Below are 20899 nucleotides of genomic sequence, written 5' to 3' on the forward strand. Positions count from 1 at the left end.
CCCTCCCTCCCCCCCTCTCTCTCTTCCCCCCATCCCCTTTTCCCTCCTTCCCTCCCTCCCCTCTTTTTTCCCTATTCCATTCTTTATTCCTTCCCTGAATCCAAACTGCTGATGTTCCCCAAATTGAAAAAAAAAAAAACAAACAAAAAGTCTTCTTTCCTTTCTTCCTTTCCTTCCTTCCTCTCCTCCATCCCTACCTTTCCTCATTTGCCATGAATTCCCCAGAGATGGGAGGTTAACTGTACAATGAATATAATTTGCATAAATGTTGATGCTTAGAACCTGGGAGTTCATCCAGAAGGGTGAGACGACCTCAATCAGGAAGCAGATTTCCTGCTAAATGGGGAAGAAAGACAGAGGGTAAATGGCATGATTAAAGATTTGGGAAAATTTCAACATGGGTTCAATACTATCCTCTTCACCCACAGAAACTGATATTTTTAAGAGTGAGACACAATAGAAATAAAAGGAATTGGGGTGGTGGAGGAGAGAGCATTATTTATGGGGCAATAACATAGAGATTATTTAGAAGATACTGTTTTGTTACTTTTTAAAAAGAACCTCTATGTTTATACTTAGCATACTAATCAAAACAGTTTGGCAAATTTGTTCCTAAAAAATAAACCCACAAAAATCAACAGCATTTCTGTACAATAATAACACAATCCAAAACATAATATAAAGGGAAATTCTATTAAAAATAATCACAAAGTTAATAAAATATTTGTCCTCCAGCTCCATTCCTACTTAGAACTCCTGTCTACTTATGCACCAGAAAGGTCTTTCATTATCTTCTGCTTTTCTTTCCTACAGGGGATCTTGCATTAGTTTTTGATCCAGCTCTTCCAGCCTCCTCAGGTCAGTAACCATTGTCAATGTAGAAATCTAGGAACAGTTAGTTTTTTTCCATCTGTCATCCTGGAGCTCAGGTTGTCTATGAGTGGGGTCTCATCAGTAAAATTTAAGGAAATGTGTTGCATGAACCTGGCCAACTCCCCAACCACTGAGTGAATTAAAATCTTGTGGGTTCTAGCAGATAATATACCTCCTAGGAGGGCAAGATGGGAAAATACTGGCAGTGCCCTTATTTAGTAATAGGGCGAAATGGTTAGACCTACATTGTATTGATGCTAGAGGCAGTAGAGAACTGCTGGAGTTTATTGATGAGGGAAATGACATGATTAGACCAAATGAGTGATTATAGTATAGTCCTATATGTGAAATGGGAGGGTAAAAGGAAATACACTCTTGAGATTTCTGTGTTCAAAGGAGATGTGCTAAAGGATATTCCTTATAGTTATCTAGAGAAAGCATGGGAAGCTGCAGGCCTCCTACTCTGTGTCCAGAATGTGGTGATGGTTTGATCCTGAGATTATATTGTTGTAGAAGCTCCAAAGATGACACACTAACTTTCTCTTTTTGTACAGGAAGGGCCCAACTCTGATGTGTTTTACAGATTCTTCCTCCTTTTCCAGGGCTTTAAGTTCAGTGATTTGTGGGTAACGAGGGATTATTTGCTCCCTCTGCTTTCAGATGTGTGCTTTGGGGTTTTTTGAACACAGTGATTGGTTGAAGGAGATGAAAGTGTGAAAATGGAATGTTCCCTGACTCGGTCAAGGTTAGCTAATAATAGCATGTGTCATCTCTATGAAACCTGGACACAGGTAGACACTTTATTTAAAGGCAAAGAAAGAGAAACTTTCTCTGCTGATTTTAGGAGTGAATGAAAAAAGCAAGGGAAAATTAACTCCTCCTGGATCCATGATAATTATCTGGCAAGTGCAAGAAAAGTAGTCTGGGGTCATTCTCTTTAATGTTGGAGCAAAGACCTCATAGAGATGTTTGTGACTTATTTGGCTTTTGTTTTTGTTTTGTTTTTCTCTTGAAATTCTGTATATGGATGTTAACTTTGGCTTAGTGAGATGGAGTTGGGGGGCAGAGAGACTTTTAAAACACAAGAATTCTGATTGGGAAATAAAGGCCTCATATATGAATTAGAGGTAGACCTGTACATAGGTATGTGTATATATTCTACAGCAAGTAATATTGATTTATTTATATTTGTTAGGGTGAGTTACATAACTGTAAAATGCAAAATCATATCCTACATATAATAAGAAAAGAGTATTTAGAATAGAAAGTATTATAGAAGTTAAAGTTTGATCAACCCTGACATAGGACCTGAATTAGGGTGATGGTCATGTGAGCAGAGAGGAGTACACAAATGTGTGAAATGCTAAGTTAACAAGATTTTACTTAGCCAGTCTCTAACATGAGAGTGATGAAATAGCAAGTCAGAGACAAAGTGCCAGTAATCAGGTAGCCACTTAATCATTTTCAGAGTGAGGAATGTCCTATCAACTGAAGTAAATGCACAGGTTATATACTTAATTGACAAGGGACAGCGGGTTACAAACAATCATTTAGTGGTTTCCTGGAGAAATCCACAATTCCTTTTTTTTTTAATTTAAATGCTTTATTATCTGCTGATTTACATCATTCGTTTCCGCCAGATTTTGAATTACAAATTTTCTCCCCGTTTTTCCCCCACCCATCCCCCCAAAACAGCAGTCCCACAGGATATCCCCACCTCCAATCTGCTCTCTCCCATATTTTCTCCCATACCCATTTCAACTTTTCCAGTGGATCTCTATGCCTCAGTGCCTGTATATCTTTTTTCTTAATTACATGTAAGATGGTATTAATAATAGTATACACACACACACACATATATTTGAATATTTGATTTTAAAACTTTCAATTCCAGATTCATTCTCTTCCCCCCCCTGCCACCCACCCCCACTGGGGGGACAAGCAGTTCAGTATAGGTTGTACATGTGTGACTAATGCAAAACAATAACATAGTAGATGTATTGTAAAAGACTGACTATATTTCCCTCCCTCCTATCCCACATCACACTTGTTCTATTCTCTACTTTGATCCTGTCCCTTTTCAAAAGTGGGTGCTTCCAACTTCCCTCCCCCCCAGCCTGCCCTCCCTTCCATCATCCCCCCTCACATCCCCTTCCCCCCTATTCTCCTGGAGGGTGAGATCCCCTATTTAGTGTGTATTTTCCTCCCTTCTCAAGCCAGATTCAATAGGAATAAGGTTGACCTATTCCCTTTTGCCTTCCTATTCTTCCCCTCCATTGTAACCATTTTCCCTTGCCTCTTCTGTATGAGATAGTTTGCCCCACTGTCTCTCCCCATCTCCTCTCATTATATTCCCCTCACCTCTTAATTTCACCTTTTAAGTATCATCCCTTCCTGTTAAATTGGTCCCGTGCCCTCTATCTATGTATACCTGTAAACGTATATACACACATTCACATATGTATTCATATGCCCACATACCCTCATATAAAGACATATATATATTTCTAATCCCTTCAACTACTGAGAAAAGTTTCATAGGTTACAATTATTGTTTTTCCATGTAGGAATGTTAATAGTTCAACTTTGGTCAGGTGGCTCAGCGAGCAAGAGCACCGGCTCCAGTGCCGGGACGACCCGGATCAAATCCGGGCCCAGACACTCAGCACCACACCCAGAAACAACAACTGGCCATGCAACCCCGAACAAGCCACTCAACCCCGATTGTTTCGAAAAAAAATAAATAGTTCAACTTTGATAAATTCCTTATGATTTCTTTACCCTGTTTACCTTCTCATGCTTCTCTTGCTTCTTGTATCTGAATGTCAAATTTTCTATTCAATTCTGGTTTTTTCAGCAAGAATGCTTGAAAGCCCTGTATTCCACTGAATGACCATATTTTCCCCTGAAACATGATACTCAGTTTTGCTGGGTAGGTGACTCTTGGTTTTAATCCCAGCTCCTTTGACCTCTGGAATATCACATTCCAGGCCCTTCGATCCCTCAGTGTAGAAGCTGCCAGATCCTGGGTTATCCTGATTGTGTTTCCACAATATTCAAATTGTTTCTTCCTGGCTGCTTGTAATATTCTCTCCTTAATCTGGGAATTCTGGAACCTGGCTATAATATTCCTAGGAGTTTTCTTTTTGGAATCTTTTTCAGGAGGTGATCTGTGGATTCTTTCAACCTCTATTTTGCCCTCTGGTTCTAAAACATCAGGGCAGTTTTCTTTGAGAACTTCCTGGAGGATGCTTTCCAGGCTCTTACTTGGTCATGGCTCTCAGGCAGTCTAATAATTTTTAAATTATCTCTCCTGGATCTATTTTCCAGGTCAGTGGTTTTTCCCATGAGATATTTCACATTGCCTTCTATTCTTTCATTTGTTTGGATCTGTTTAACAGCATCTTGATTTCTCATAAAGTCATTAGCTTCCATTTGCTCCAATCTAATTCTGAAGCAATGATTCTCCTCAGTGAGCTTTTGAGATTCTTTTTCCATCTGCAAATTCGACTTTTTAAGGCATTCTTCTCCTCATTGCCTTTTTGAGCCTCCTTTGCCATTTGAGTCAGTCTGTTTTTTAAGGTATTATTTTCTTCAGTCAGGCTGTTGACTCTCATTTCATAATTTTCTTGCATTGTTCTCATTTCTCTTCCCAATTTTTCCTCCACTTCTCTTATCTGCTTCTTAAGGTCCTCTATGGCCTGTAACCAGCTTGTATTTTCCTTTGAAGCTTTTGGTGCAGGAGTTCTGACTTCACTGTTTTCCTCCTGTTCCATGCCTTGCTCCTTCTTATCCCCCAAATAGGAGTGTAATGTTGGAATCTTCTGTCTGCTTTGCTTCCTTTGCCTGCTCATTTTGCCACTCAATTATTTGACTTTTGGGCTTTTTGCCACAGTAGGACTCTGCCAACAGACAGGGGAGTTTTTGTCCCAAACGCTGGGGTTTTCTCAGCTGCTGGAGGTATTAGATAGGTGCCCTCTCTGAGGTCTCCACACGCTCTGGCAAGCTGGACACACACCCCAGGACCTCCACCCTAGACTGCAATCCAGATCCAAGCAGGTTAAAGCAAGAGCGATTACCCCTCAGACTGGTGCTTGGTCCCCCTACACTCTGCAGGCCAGGAGCTGAAGCCGCCACATGGCGCTGGCAGGCTATGCTGGCATCTCAGCGGTTTCTCCCTCCGGGGGTAAAAGCCACGCACTCCCACTTCCTGGGTCCCAAAGTCCAGACTGCACTGGCCTCTCATCTTGTCCTTCGCATCTATGTATTGATAAATCTGGAAACGGCCACAGCTGCTGCTGATCTGGAGTCCCTCTGGCTGGCGGCTGGTCAGGCCCGCCCTGGGGCTAAAGCCTCGGCATGGTGCTGGGCTCGGCTCCCAGAGCGCTGCGCTGGCCGATTCCTGCCAGCCTGCCGGGCTGTCCTCAGCGGGAGGTTAGCTTCTCTGTGTCATTTTGTGGGTTCTGCAGCTCCAAAGTTTGTTTAGAGACCCCTTTTTACATGGATTGGGGAGGGTGGAAGCCGGAGCTGCGGGAAGGTCGTGCTTCTACTCCGCCATCTTGGCTCTGCCCCTCAGAAGTCCACAATTCCTAACAATACAACAGTTCTGGAGTCAGGTTTTGTGGGCCCTGACCACCCCTCCTAGAGGACAGAACCAGAGTTCTGTGACAGGAATAGGTTCTATAATCATTTATCTGATTCACTTAAGGTCCAGTGATTGTGAACATTGTCAGAGTTTTGATTAATCAGTTTAACCTGTATTGGGAGCTCTGACTCCCAAAGCAGAGAGGCAGCTCCTGAGAAAACGAAATTATTAGTATGTTTATTACACATATCATATTGATTAATATGAAAATTATAAATTCCTTTCTCAAAAAATTGACAAGACCTGGCAATTTCTTTAACATGTGAGGTGAGGGGCGGTGTAGTGGACCCTGAGGCAGCAAAACACATAGATAAAAGGATGGTGGTGTTCTCAACAGAATGGGGAAGGTTGGAAGAGGGATAAGTCTGGGGAAAAGATAATTAGTTCACTTATAAATGTTGAGTTTGGGATTCCTACAGAAATTCAGGAAATTCAAGGTGAACTATGCAATAGGCAGTTGGTGATGTGGTACTGGAACTCTGAGAAACTAGAGCTGGATGTATAGATCTGGGTGTTACTTGATGGGGTAGAATATTACCTTTGGGAAAGGGTTCAGGCTTATCATGTGTCAGGTCAGTTACCAGGTGGTTTATGTGCTTGCTATGTGACACTGTCTGGGTTGGGAATAACATAAGAGTAGAAAGAAAAAGTCTCTTCCCTTTAGGAGCTTACACTCTAATAGGGGAAGAAGGAACATGAAAAGAAACTGAAAAGGTAGGTTTTGGGGGAGATACCTGCTCTGGGGTATGTTAGAGAAAGTTCTGAATGCAGCCTAGAGGGGAATGAAGGAGTTGCTAGCCTGAGTGCCTTCCTTCAGTGGAAGCTCTTGGAGGAGCCGTCCAATTTAAGGAAAAGGCCTGGGAAGTGGAGGGCTCTTTCTTTGTGTTAATTCCTTGTCTGGAAGAGCTTCCAGGTAGAAGCAGTTCCTGATGCATGGTGGTGGAAATTCAGAGTGTAAACTGTAGAGGAATGAAATCACTCTGGAAAACAGAACTAGGATTAGGGGGTAGAAGGTACAGGAAGGCAGGTTTCAGCTCAGCAAAAGGAAGGACTCCCAGGTATTTAGAACTGTCCAAAAGTAAGGAGCAGCCTCATCTTTGGTGGGGTCCCATCATTGGTGGTCATTATGAAAAGGCTGGACAAACTCTTGTTGTGGATGTTATAGATACTTCCTATAGTGCTTTGCACATCATAGGCATATGATCAGTGTTCAGTGAAATGAAAATAAATGACTGCTGCAAGCAAAGAGTTGATTTGATAAACTCTCAGGACACTTTGCAAATCTCTTAATTCTGTGATTATAGCACAGAAGCATCGTCACCAAAGAGTTAAAATCAATATAAGGTAGTCAGTGAGGAGATCCAAATGAGTATAACAAAAAGGAAGTCTGTAGGATTTGAGAAATCACATGCAGCAGAGGAAAGCCTCACAAGATGGTGGGATTTGTCTTGTCTCAAGGGACTGACAAGATTTTGATAGAGGAGAGGAGATAGTTTGTGGTGAGCACAAGACATTCTAAGTGTTGACTGCACTATCACTGACTGTCTCTTATGCCTTGAATTCTCTCGCTCCTTATCACAATCCCCAGGCTTCCCTGGCTTCCTTAAAGTCTTAGCTAAAATCCCACCTTCTGTAAGGAGCCTTTCCCACCGTCCCTTATGTTAGTGCTTTCCTGCTGAGATTATCTCCTACTTATCCCGTATATATCTTGTTTGTATGTAGTTGTTTGCATTTTGCTTCCCTCATTAGATTGTGAGTTTCTTGAGGACAGGGACTGTTTTTGTATTTTTGATATCCCAAGCTCTTAGCAGATTATCTACCATATTATAGGCATTTAATAAATTTTTCTGGAGTTAACTTGTTGACTTGGGTAGCATAGCATGAACTAAGTGGAGGGTAGGAAGTTAATTGTGTATTTTGGGAAGCTGGGAGGAGATAAGTATGAGCAAGTTGGAAGGCCTTGAATTAACTTCTGAGCTTAGACTTTTTCCTGTGGACAAGACAGAGATTGAGGGCTTATAATCAGGATGTGATGTTGTCAAGGCTGTGTTTCAGGAAGATCAGTTAGACTGAGTTGCAGGCAAGATCTGGGGGTTTACCTTAGACACCAGCAGATGTGAAGTGAGGTCAGAGCCAGGGTAGCACCTCACCTCCATGTGGGCTCTGGGAGAAAAGACGCCCAAACCATTATCTCAGGGACTTTTCCCAAAGATACCCCAGTAGCTTTAATCCTGAACATCTCTATATTGTGTTTGTTATGACTTTAGATGAAAGAATGAACTATCAAGAACGAATGAGAAAGAAATTCCAGCTCATGAGGGACAAGAACCATCGTCCTGGGGAGCATGAGCTCTTTCAGCACCGATTCACAGGATTGCTGCTGCTTCAGGACTACCGTTACAAGGAGCAGAAACAGCATGAGCTCTTAGTCCAAGGATGGAAACATGCTGAAATCTTGCAGGAGAGAGGACAGCTTACAGAAGTGTCAACTTTATTTGATCCTGTTCAAAATACAGGCACCCAACCCTACACTGTTGTGCTGCAGGGGGCTGCTGGTATTGGGAAGACCACCCTGGCCATCAAAGTGATGTTGGACTGGGCTGAGGGGAATCTCTACCAGGAGAAGTTCAACTATGTTTTCTATTTCACTTGCAGGGAATTGAACCCATTAGGAGAGAGAGGAATGAGTTTTGCTGATTTAATTGCCAGTGACTGGCCGGGCCCCCAGGCTCCCATGACAGAGATCATGTCCCAGCCAGAGAGACTTCTGTTCATCATTGATGGTTTAGATGAACTGAAATTCCCTTGTAATGAGCACAGATATGATCTGTGCAAAGACTGGAAGCAGCAGAGGCCAGTGTCCATCCTGATGAGCAGCTTACTAAGGAAGACCCTGCTCCCTGAAGCTTCCTTGCTGCTCACTACAAGACTCGCTGCTCTGGGGAAATTTAGTCCTTTGTTAGAGAATCCACGTCACGTGGAGATCCTGGGCTTCTCTGTGGAGCAGAGGAGGGAGTATTTCTGCAAATTTTTCAGAGATAAGAATTTAGGTAAAAAAGTCTTTAGTTTAATAGAAGAAAATGACACACTGTTCACCATGTGCTCTGTTCCCATGATGAACTGGATTGTCTGCACCTGCCTGAAACAACAACAGGAGAGAGGACAAGATCCCATCCAGGCTTTGAAAACAACCACTGCTCTGTACATGTGTTTTATCGATTTAATTACACCTAATGACCATAACGTTTTACCTCAGCACTTGAGGGGCCTTTGTGGATTGGCTGCTGAGGGGATCTGGGAGAGGAAACTGCTGTTTGACGAGGAGGATCTGAGGAGGCATGACCTAGAGGCAGCTGATGTCTCTGCCTTCTTAGACATGAACATTTTTCAGAAGGACAGTGACTATGAAAACTGCTACAGCTTCATTCACTTGAGTTTCCAAGAGTTTTTTGCTGCCATGTTCTACCTGATGAGCCCAGACAATGAAAGTGTGAATAGACCTGACTCCTCCATTCCAGATGTTGAAAACCTTCTGGAGGAATGTAGCAGAAATGAAGCCAGTTTTGTGGCCCTGGTGGTACGCTTCCTGTTCGGCTTCCTAAATACAAATACAACAAGGAAGCTGGAGGGTAAATTCAGATGTAGAATGTCACCAGAAATCAAGTCAAAATTACTGCAGTGGGCTAAGGGAGAAACCAAAAGAGATTATAAACCATCTTGTTTTTCTGAGACTTCTTTCCCAGAATGGTATTCATATTTATATGAGACTCAAGATGCTGAGTTTGTAACACAAGCATTAGTGAACGTCCAAGAAATGAAAGTAAAGGTTTCCCACTTGTATCATGCTCAAAGTGCAGTTTTCTGCATGAAGCACTGTCCTGGGGCACAGAGGATTTCCTTGTAAGTATCTTCATTTCTTATATATTGAAGCCTTTACTAGGCTCTTTGCAGATGGATTGAACTGTGGATCTTTCTTATGAGGGAGCCCAGTGTTCTCCTTTCAGCTTTGGACATGTGGCCAGCCCAGATTTTCACCCTGGCTTTACTTTGTTTGGGGATATAGAGTTTTGGGTCAAAGACTCAAATGCCAGGCTTGCTGCACATTACCTTTCCTTGTGCCTGTGCAGAAACCTGAGTTGGTATTCTTTTCCTTGCTTTTTGAGTTAATCCTACTAAAGGCATGAAAGTTTGAATTAGTGCTATTTAAATCATGTTTGACAACAGAGATCCCCGGATTGATGATAGTGTATATTCATCTCTTCCAGGAAACGAAAATGATAAAACCTGTGCAGATTTCTATATCCAGTTGAGATTAATGAACAGATATTCTGTTTAGGCAACTGAAGTCCTACAGGTTTTCCTTTTTATATAGGAAAAGACCCATTTCTGCTGTGTGTTACAGATGCTCCCTCCCTTGGGAGCCCTTGGCCAATGATTGTTGGATTAGTAATTGACATTGTGGCACCAGTTCTCTTTGGAATCTTTAAGGATGTCCTTGGTTGAGGGGACAAAACAAGGAGAACAGAAGGGAGGGAAAGTAAGCCTCATCCTTTGGCTGTTAGTGATAGGAGGCTGCTCTTCCTGTCCTTGGATGGATTCCAACGTACTCCCCCTTGCACTGATGTTCGTGGTCTCAAAGAGAACAAAGGTACCCTGCCTGATCATGGTAGAATTTCAGATTCCCCTTCAGCCTCCCTATCCAAGCTGCATTCTCTGAAGCTTGCCCTGGTAGTCGAGGGAACAGGCTAGTATTCACTTAGGGCCTTTAGTTCAGTCCTTCACACTTTGGAGTCCCTTGCATTTATGAGATGTGTCAACAAGAATTTGTTTTCAGGCTAGAATAAGCCCTTACAACATATCTTATGAATTGGTTATAGGCTGAATATATTCACATGATCCTTAGCGATTTGATGTAAGTTCTTTTCGCACTGGCTGGGGATGCCATCTCCTCTCCAGTGGGATCCTCTGGGAGTTACTGTCCATCCTCTTATCCCAACAGCAATTCCCCAATACCAGTTCCCTAATTGCTATGCCCTAAAGAGGACTCTGGGCATAATTGGGCCTCCTCTTATTCACTATAAATTCTGGGCCACTGTGCTTATCAGACATTTAAAGATCTTCTGTCCCATCCTTAGGTCAGATTTCTTTCTTCTCCACTCAGGCTGACTGATTTAGACTTTGGTTTCAGCTTTTCCATTGAGCCTGAGAGATTTGGGGTAATAGGGATAAAGAAGGAGGGGGTGTGGTTAATGCTGTGTGGAGCTGGCAGTGGACCAGTACAAGGTTTTGTTTCAGATATACCAGACTTCAGAGTCCCAAGCATTCAATCCCATCTGTTCTACTCTCCCTGACAACTACTGCAGTTTGCTATAGGATCTTTTCATTTTTCCATACGGAAAAATAAGCACACAATGTTGGGAGATAACTTGACTACCACTGATACTAACAGCACATTTTTCTCTCATTTCTTTCTCTAGTTCTTATTATGGTTTAATTTTTGTTTTACCTACTTGTGTTTGGCAAGATCTTTTCTCTGTGATCAGCAAGAATCAGAACCTGAAAGAACTCAAGCTGTGCTGCCATCAGTTTGATGATTCATGTATGGAAAACCTTTGTGCAGCACTAAGACATCCAAACTGTAAACTGGAAAGACTGATGTAAGTCTAAGGTGCTCCCATGCCTGGGGTAACTACGTAAGTGGGAGTGGGGGAAAGTAAGGTAAAGAATTGAGGGAGATGTGAAAAATAAAGTAGTAGGAGGTAAAGAAAGGATAGACCAGAATTGAAGGTATGACAACGAAAGGAAGAATGGGGAAGAAGAGAGAGGGAAAAGGACATGTGACCCTTTCAACTACTATTTGATATTTTTCTAAAAATTCCAGTTTTAGCAGTAAGAAAAGAGAACAAAATTAAACGTACACATATTAGTAAAAAGAAGACAGAATTCTCTCTATTTGCAGATGACATGATGGTATACTAAGAAAACCCCAGATAATCAGTGAAGAAACTAACTGATAATAAGATCATAGATTTAGAAAGAACTTTGGAGGTCATCTCGTCCGACCTTACATATGAAAAATTCAGGTTCGTTTGACATCAAATGATTTGCTCAAGGTCTTACAGGTAGAATTTAAACCAAGGTCATCTGACTCCAAATCCAATGAATGCTCTTACTGCTACAGCCTCAGTGAGGTAGCGGGATACAAAATTTAATCCCCTGAACATCATGAACAAATCATGTATTTCTCTAAAATTGAAAACAAAAACCAAGAAAAAATGATCATAAAAAGATTTTTCTGTCTAACTTTTGGGCAGCCAGGTGGTGTAGTGAATAGAGCACCAGATCTATAGTCAGGAAAACCTGCATTCAAATGTGGTCTGAGATGCTTACTAGCTGTATTACCCTGGGAGGTCATTTAACCTGTTTGCCCCAGTTCCTTATCTGTAAAATGAACTGGAGAATGAAATGACAAACCACTTCATTATCTTTGCCAAGAAAATCCTAAATGGGGGCAAAGAATCAGACACAACTGAAACAGCTGAACAGCAACCACCCAATTTTTGTTTCTTTCCTGATCTCCTGCCTGCATCACCAACTAACTCCCTGTTGGACATTTCAAACTGGAAATCCCTTTGGCATCTCAAATTCAACATGTATAGATAGGCTACTGGACTTGGAATCAGGAAGATCTGGGTTCAATTGTTGCCTCCATCAGGTGTACTTGTAGAACTCTAGAGAATCAACAAAGTCAATGGAAATAATAACTTCAGCAAAGTTGTAGGATATAAGATAAAAAACATATAAATCATTTTTCCTCTATATAACCAATAAAATATAGCAGGAAGAGCTAAAAAGAAACTACATTCAAGTAACTATAGAAGCTGTCAAATATATGAGAGATATTTACCAAGATTTACCATGAGACTATGAATCTCAATATAAAACACTCTGTAGAAATAGTGCCAGACCTAAATAATTGGGGAAATACAGTTATTTCTCGTAGTACGGGCATGATCAGAAGATGGAAGAATGGGCTGGTAGATTATGAGATAGGAAGGAGCAATTTTAAAGGAAACCAAACTGTTTAGAACGGAATGAGGATGTCAGAGGATAGTGGTTTTGATGCACTGGGGGCTCTGGTCTCCTTTCCAGAAAAAGAAGAAAGGAGTGAATCCTGGAGAAATGAATGGGTCATTTAACCTGTATTTGTATGTTTCCTACAGGTTGGAATGCAGCCATGTAACTTATTCATGTGGTCAGCATCTCTTCTTTGCTCTCCCTAGCAATAAGAGTTTGAAAAGCCTTCACTTGAAGGATATTTTATTTGAAGATGATGGAGAAATGTTGCCATGTGAGACCTTGAGAAAATGTCAGCTAGAGACTCTAAGGTGAGTCCCCATACATGTCCTCTTTTGAGAGCCTCCTGAGCATTAGGGCCATAAGGTTAAAGTAAGCAGAAAGAACCACACTGATTTGGGGAGGGTGACTACAAGCTGCCTGTCTGAGATCAGGGGAGGAATTTACCCACTTTCATTCTTCTAGGGCATGTTGCACAATAGACCCTTCTCCTCACCAGTCTTTGGGGCCACTTTATTCAGGGAAGTCTCCCCTTCCCTCTAGCTATTCCATTGAAACTTCTCTGACCTTCTCTTCATCTAGCCCCATGAAATGGGCAAAGCTCCCCCTAATGTTTCTTGTTCTAGAGAAGTTTAGTTCTGGTGTGAGAAGGATGAATTGCACTGATAGGCATTTATGGGGGTAGGGGTGACTGCTATTTCAGTGAATAAATGTGATTGAAAGGGACTCTTTTTGTGCAGTATTAATTTGCAACATCAGTGCCTACTCAACCCACTGTCTCCATAGCCCTTTGGTAGATATGGGTCAGTGCCCCCAAGGAGAGCAGAAGCAGAGCTGTCATCACTATTGATGTTGTGACTCTTGTCTCAGTTGAAGGGTTGGTGGAGGCAGGAATAGTTGAAGCATTTTACATATAGTCCTGGCCCCAACCTGTAAAAAGGCAGGGATGTCAAGGTCAGGGAGGAGTCAGTAATCTTCTTTGGCTAGAACGGAGAGAGTGAATGAGCTAATATAATAAAAGTGACAGTTCTACTTAATTTACTTGTTCAGAGCCTTACTAATCAAACTACAAAAAAAGATTTTATAGAGCTATAAAAACTAATAACAATTCTTCTGGTAGAGAACAAGGTCAAAAATATCAAGGGAATTAATGAAAAGAAATGCAAAAGAAAGTGACCTGTCATACCACGTCTTAAATCATATCATAAAGCAGCAATCATCAAAACTACTTGGCATTGGCTCAGAAATAGAGTGGTAGATCAGTGCACTAGGTTAGATACACAAGACATAGTAATCAATGACTATAGTGATCTACTTTTTGATAAGCCCAAAGACTCCAGCTTCTGGGATAAGAACTCACTATTTAGCAAAAACTCCTGGGAAAACTGGAAAATAGTATGGCAGAAAAGAGTCATAGACCAAGATCTTACACTGTGTATCAAGATAAAGTCAAAATGGGTATACAATTTAGAAATAAAGGCTGATACCATAGGGAATTTAGGAGAGCAAGTAGTAATTAACTTTCAGATTTATGGAGAAGGGAAGAATTTATGACCAAACAAGAGATAGAGAACATTATGAAATGCAAAATGGATAATTTTGATTATATTGAAAAGTTTTTGCAGAAACAAAGCTGATACAACCAAGATTAAAAGAGAAGGGGAAAGCTGGGAAACATTTTTTTTTCAACTGGTCTCTCTGAGAAAGGCCTCAATTCTAAAATATATAGATGACTGAGTAAATTTATAAGAATACAAGTCATTCCTCAGTTGATAAATGCTCAAAGGATATGAAGAGGCAGTTTTCAGATGAAGAAATTAAAGCTATCTCTAGTCATATGAAAAAGTGCTCTAAATCACTATTGATCAGAGGAATGCAAATCAAAACAGCTCTGAGATACCACATCACACCTATCAGATTGGCTAACATGACAAAGCAGGAAAATGACAAATGTTGGAGATGTGGTGAAATTGGAACACTAATGCATTGTTGGTGGAGTTCTCCAAACATTCTGGAGAACAATTTGGAACTGTGCCCAAAGGGCCATAAAACTGTCTCTGACCCAGTAATACTACTTCTAGGTCTGTATCCCAAAGGGAACATGAAAAGGAAAATGAACACACATGTACAAAAGTCTTTATAGCAGCTCTTTTTGTAGTGGTCAAGAATTGGAAATTGAGGGGATTACTATCTACTGGGGAATGTTTGAATAAAATGTCAAATAAAATGTCTGAACAAGTTGTGGTATATGAATGTATTGGAATACTATTCTTCCATAAGAAATGATGAGCAGGCAGTCTTTAGAAAAACTTGCAAAGACTTACATGAACTGATACTAAGTGATGTGAGCATAACCAGAAGAATATTGTACACAGTAACAGAAACATTGTACAATGACTAACTGATAGACTTAGCTCTTCTCAGCAATGCAAGGATCTAAGACAACCCCGAAAGACTCATGATGGAAAATGCTACCCACATCCTGAGAAAGAACTGAGTCAGAATGCAGATCGAAGCATACTATTTGCTCTCTTTTTTTTCTACTTTCTTGTGGTTTCTCCCATTGGTTCTAATTCTTCTCTACAACATATCTAATGTGAAAATATGTTTAATATGAATGTGTATGTATAGCCTATATCAGACTGTATGCCATCTTGAGTTGGGGGAGAAAATTTAGAACTCAAAGTTTTATGGAAGTGAATGTTGAAAACTAAAAATAAATAAGTAAATATTTAAAAAATGCTTATGGTGGCAGCTAGGTGGTGCAGTGAGTAAAGCACCAGCCCTGGAGTCAGGAGGACCTGAGTTCTGGCCTCAGGAACTTAATATCCACACAAAAAACTAGCTGTGTAACTTTGGGCAAGTTACTTAACCCCACTTGCCCTCCAAAAGGAAAAAAAAACCAAACCAAAACAAAAAAATACTTAATTTAGTGACCTGATTGTTAATTTTCCCCCTGCATATCATATATTTGACAAATTATAAGCCATGAACTGGTATCAGAGGGGAAGGAATGAACAGTACCTCTGGAAAAGTGTATTTAATTTTTAATTTGTTTTTAATTTTGCCTTTATATCACATACCTTTCCCAACATACCCCTATAATTCTCATTCCCCCTCTCAGTCATGTTACATTTTGATAATTTTAGATTTTATTCTAACTTTAATGAATACTCAAAAGATGGAGAACATTTCCATATACAAAGGATAACAGATAAAGATTATATACAAAACGTCAACTCTCTATAGTGTATAGTTTGCTTTTTTCCTTAAAAGTATGTAATAAATTCTACATTTTACTTTCAAATTGTGTTGCTTATATATTTTTGTCTCTGAACTTCCTTCTTTTCCCTCCTCTGCATTTAAAAAAAATGCTTCAATGACCTTCATTTCTATGTTTGATTTCCTTGGCATACATAACTAGCAATGGATCTCAGGATCAAAGGGTATAGATATTTTAGTCATTTGTTAGCATAATTGCAAATTGACTTTCCATAACAGTCATACCAGTTCCCTCGACAAAGAATTTCGGTCTATCTTTCCACAATTCTTCAATATTGACTTTTACCATCTTTTCTCATTTTTGCCAACTTCCCTCAAAGTTATTTTGCTCTGCATTTCTCTTAGTAGTAATTTGTAGTAGTCTATATAACAAATATGTGCTTGTCAAAAGCTTGCAATTTCTCTTTTGAAAGCTGTTTTTTTCATGTTCTTTGATCACTTATACACTGAGGAATGATTTAACTCATATAATTCTACCAGTTCTCTTTATATAAATCTTTAATACTAGTCCCATAGCAGAGATTTGCTGCAAGTAATTTTCCCCCCAATGTTTGTCCTTATAATATTAATTCTGTTCATGCAGAAACTGTTCAATTTTATATTATAGAAATGAGCTATTTTTTTCTTATTGCCACCAAGAATTCTCCCTTATTCATAGTTCTAAGTTTCCTCACCCTAATATCTTTTACATTATGACCTTTAGTAGTCAGGTCACATGTACATTTTGAATTAATAATTGCATATATTGTAAATATTCATCTAAATCTCATTTCTGCTGTTTTCCCAGCAATTTTTATCATATAGGCCACTTTTCCATGAGTAATTGATGTTTTCATGTTTATTGAAGGTTAATTACTGAGTTTAGTTGCTTCTGGTATACTTTTTTTTTTTAACCATTACCAAATTGTTTAGATGATTCTTGTCTTCTAATTTGTGGTCTAAAAATGCTGTTCTCTGGGAGAGGACATTTTAAAAAAATAGATTCATTCTACTGAAAAGGATGACAAAATGTTGACAAAAGATGGTGATTATAAAATGGATGTGTTTTTAACATTTTCCAGGGAAATACAATAAGTGAATTAATCTTGGAAAATTTTATTGACCACTTTCCCTCTGATTATGTTTTCTCCTATAGTTTGGTATCTTCTGAACTTACCCCTGAATGTTACCGGGATCTCTTTTCTGCTCTCAATGGAAATGAGAGTCTGAAATACTTGGATCTGTCTAAAAATGTCATTAACAAGAAAGCAATGAAATTTCTTTGTAAGGCGTTGAAAAACTGTAAGCTGGAGAAACTGAGGTGAGTCACCGTATGTTCTCTTTGTAGATTTCCTGCTTGGCATCAGGGACAGGAGTGCTTTGGGAAGAGAGAGCAACACAAATTGGGGAATGAATAATAGAAACTGTTTGCCCAATCCAGGTTTAGGGTTCAGGGTCTTACACATTTTAATTTTGGGAAATGAACCTTTTTCCTCTCACTATGCCCTAAGGAGTAATGTGACAGGGAAAGAGTGATTTGCTCAGGGAATGCTGCCTTTTTCTCTAATAGCCACCATTATCATATAGATGTGAATGGCTCCAAGATCTATATCCTAGTCTCTCTCCCAAGCTCTAGACCTGCATCACCAACTGCCTGTTGGACATTTCAAACTATCGGATATCCGTATAAGCATGTCAGATTCAACATGTCTAAATAGAGCTGGTTATCTTTTCAACAAAACCCATATCTCTTCTGAACTTCCCTATTTCTGCTGAGGATGCCATCCTTCTAGTCACTTAAGTTAGCAATTTCAATGTTATTGTTGAAGCCTCAACTTTCTCACCCCACACATATAATCAGTTTTTAGATTTTGTAATTTCTTCCTCCAAAAGTCTCACTTATCTGTTTTCTTATCTCTATGCATACAATGACCCTTCTAGTTCAGACCCTCATCACCTTTCACCTTCACTATTTGTTCTTTTAAAAATACTATATCTTTCACCCCAATTACGTTAAAACTTTAAAAAATCATTAAAGAAAGTTTTGAGTTCCACATTCTGCCCCTCCTTCCCTCCCATCTCCCTGAGATTTCAATCTGATATAATTTTTACATATATAATCATGTAAAACATTTCCATATTAGTCATTTTGTACAAGAAGACTCAAAGAAAAAGAAGGAAAGAAAGAAAAAAAACAGCATGCTTTAGTCTGTATTCAGACAGTAACAGTTCTTTCTCCAGAAGCAGATAACGTGCTTCATCATGAGTCCTTTTGGGATTCCCTTGCATCATTGTGTTGCTGAGAGAAGCTAAGTCATTCACAGTTCTTCATTGTACAACATTGTTAATATGTATAAAGACCTCCTGATTCTGCTCACTTCACTTTGTGTTATTTCATGTAAGTCTTTCCAGGTTTTTCTGAAATCATCCTGCTCATCATTTCTTATAGCATAATAATATTCCATCATAATCACACCACAGCTTGTTTAGCCATTACACAATTGATGGGCATCTTCTTAATTTCCAATTCTTTTTTTTTTTGCTTTTTGGAGGGGGGAAGGCAGGGCAGTTGGGGTTAAGTGACTTGCCCAAGGTCACATGGCTAGTAAGTGTTAAGTGTCTGGAGGCTGGATTTGAGCTCAGGTATTCCTGACTCCAGAGCCAGTGCTCTATTCACTGCACCACCTAGCTGCCCCTTAATTTCCAATTCTTAGCCACCATAAAAAGAGCTGCTATAAATATTTTTGTGTAAATATATCCTCTCCTGCAGTCCCCCTTTTTTATGTCTTTGGGACACAGCCCTAGTAGTGGTATTGCTGTATCAAAGAATATGTAATGTCTTATAACCTTTTGAGCATAGTTCTATATTGCTCTTCAGAATGGTTAGATCCATTCACAACTCTGCCAACAGTGCATTAGTGTCCCAATTTTTCCACATCTGCTATAACATTTATCTTTTCTGTATTTTTTGGTCATACTAGCACAAAAATTCAGTTGTATCTACTTTATCTCTGCCTATCTACTTACATATTTTCTCCCCTGACAGGATGCAAACTCTTAGAAGATAGGGACTGTACTACACAAATATACACCTGTAGTTTTGTATATTTTTATCCCCAATACCTAGTGCTCTACTTGGCACATAGATACTTAGTAACTTTGTTTATTATGTTATAGCAAGAAATTTTAACAGGAGGAAGACAGTTGTATTGGGAGAGGCTTAGAGGGAGGAAATAATTAGTAATAATTGGCCAAGTACAAAGTATCTTGAGTATTATTAGCTAGAAAATGGAAGTGACATTAATCTCTGAACCTTAATCTTTTCCTCTAATCATGTTTTTTTTTTTTAATACTTAATCAGATTTGACTTCATTGTTAATCTCTCCCGCCTTATCTGTTTGACAAAGTGCAAGCCAAGAAAGAATATCAGGGTGAAGGATTGGGAAGTGATTTTGGAATATAGTTTATCCAGGCTTAATGTAATAAACTTGTTGAGGCCAGGTGCTCATGGCAGGTCTTGGATTGTCTTGTTTTTCAGTTCTCTTGCCCATTGTTTTATTCTTCCCAATCAGAAGGTCCTTTTCCTTGGATCTTTTTTATTCCACTTTCTGTTCTCTTGTGCCACCACTCCAATGTAGGCTTTCATCCCCTCTTATTCTGGATTGTTGCAACAGACTCTTGACTGGTCTCTCTACTCTCAATCTTTTTCCTCTCTAGTCAGCCTGCCACACATTTGCCAAAGTTATTCCCCTACAACATAGGTTGATCCTGGAAAGCCTCAGACCTGCTACATGGCTGCCAAGGTTTATTGGTCTTCCTTCCTTTTCATTCTTTGTGTCAGGCTTTTTCACTTTCCACTGCTCAACCAAATGTCTGAGGTCAGGATTTCTGGTTTTCTTTTCAGATCCTTTATCTTCTTTGTTTACTATTTGAAGCACTTTCTCCCTTCTTCCAAGGTATTTTTCTTTTAAATAGGGAAGTGGCAAAATATTCCCCAAGCACTTTCACCTCTTCTCCTAGGAACATAGCCAGCCCACATCTTGTAGCTCTCTAGCTGTCACTTGGTTCTTGAAGAGCAAATTGGTCACTCTCTAGGTCATTGGAAATTTCTCTCCTGCTCACCATGTTTCCTGGAACTACAATCTTCAATTCTCTGTCACTTTATAGTTTACTTACTGTATCAGCAATGCAATATTCACAATGCCTACGGAAATTATAGATATGCTGATGTAATTATCCATCACAAAATATATCAGGCTTGCTATATGGGGGAATAAGCTAGAAAATTTATTAAAATACCAAAAGACTGAGTCCCAAAACCAGAAAGTCAAAGCCATCAGAGTAGTTATGAAGTTGGCACAGGCAGATAAAGTAGAAAGCACCCACATTCTTAAGCCTTTAAAACAGAACAGGCTACCTCAGGCAAAGGTCCCCCTCTCCCCACTCACAGCAACCATCCACCGTCCAGGAAGCGTGCTCCCAGCAGCTCTGGCCCCAGGCAGTCCTCAGCAGGAGTCCTTAGCAGAAATTCTGGCTGACTCAAAAAAGGGTTTGTACTGCCACTGCTGCCGCTGCCTCTGCTGCTGCTGTCGCCCTCGCTGCCACTGCTAGCTACCACAGGAACTCTAGCTTGGCTTCTGCTTCCTCTTGCTCTGCCCCTTCCTGCTACGTCTGCAAGTCCAATGGGGCATGGAAGATCTTTAAATCCCATAACCCTTACATTCGGCCCCAAGATCTTTCATGTCCCTTACTTGGCAAAAATACAGTAAGAATAACTGGTGTCAACAAAATTTCACAACAATATAACAAGAATAGCACACAATAAACACAGAAAACCATATTTTAGGGTGGGGCTTGAGCACAAGCTCCCCATCATTCCCCCTACCCCGAACAAATGGGGCCCCAAAATCTTGTGGTAAGGGGTGAAGGTCTCTTCTTCCATGGCTACTTGCTGCTGAAATCGGATGTAGAGCTGTTACTGTCCCAAGGGGTCCTTTTTGAGAGGTCAGTTCTTAATATGCTTGATGCCAGGTCCAAGGGTGA

General features: G+C 40.1%; 1 protein-coding gene across 1 annotated transcript in view; it reads left to right on the forward strand.

Annotated features, from left to right (window-relative positions):
* The window catches only part of LOC138143470 (NACHT, LRR and PYD domains-containing protein 12-like), a 62164-nt gene that overhangs the window by 1224 nt on the left and 40041 nt on the right, over positions 1 to 20899 (forward strand). Inside the window, exons 2-6 of the mRNA XM_069064742.1 lie at positions 814 to 858; positions 7786 to 9418; positions 10996 to 11175; positions 12742 to 12906; positions 17013 to 17177. Coding sequence (XP_068920843.1) covers positions 814 to 858; positions 7786 to 9418; positions 10996 to 11175; positions 12742 to 12906; positions 17013 to 17177 — 2188 coding nt within the window. The remainder of the gene's footprint in view (positions 1 to 813; positions 859 to 7785; positions 9419 to 10995; positions 11176 to 12741; positions 12907 to 17012; positions 17178 to 20899) is intronic.

This window comes from Petaurus breviceps, unplaced genomic scaffold, assembly GCF_028583685.1.
Source record: "Petaurus breviceps papuanus isolate PSGF00001 unplaced genomic scaffold, PetGlider_PUasm1.0 90639, whole genome shotgun sequence".
NCBI lineage: Eukaryota > Metazoa > Chordata > Mammalia > Diprotodontia > Petauridae > Petaurus > Petaurus breviceps.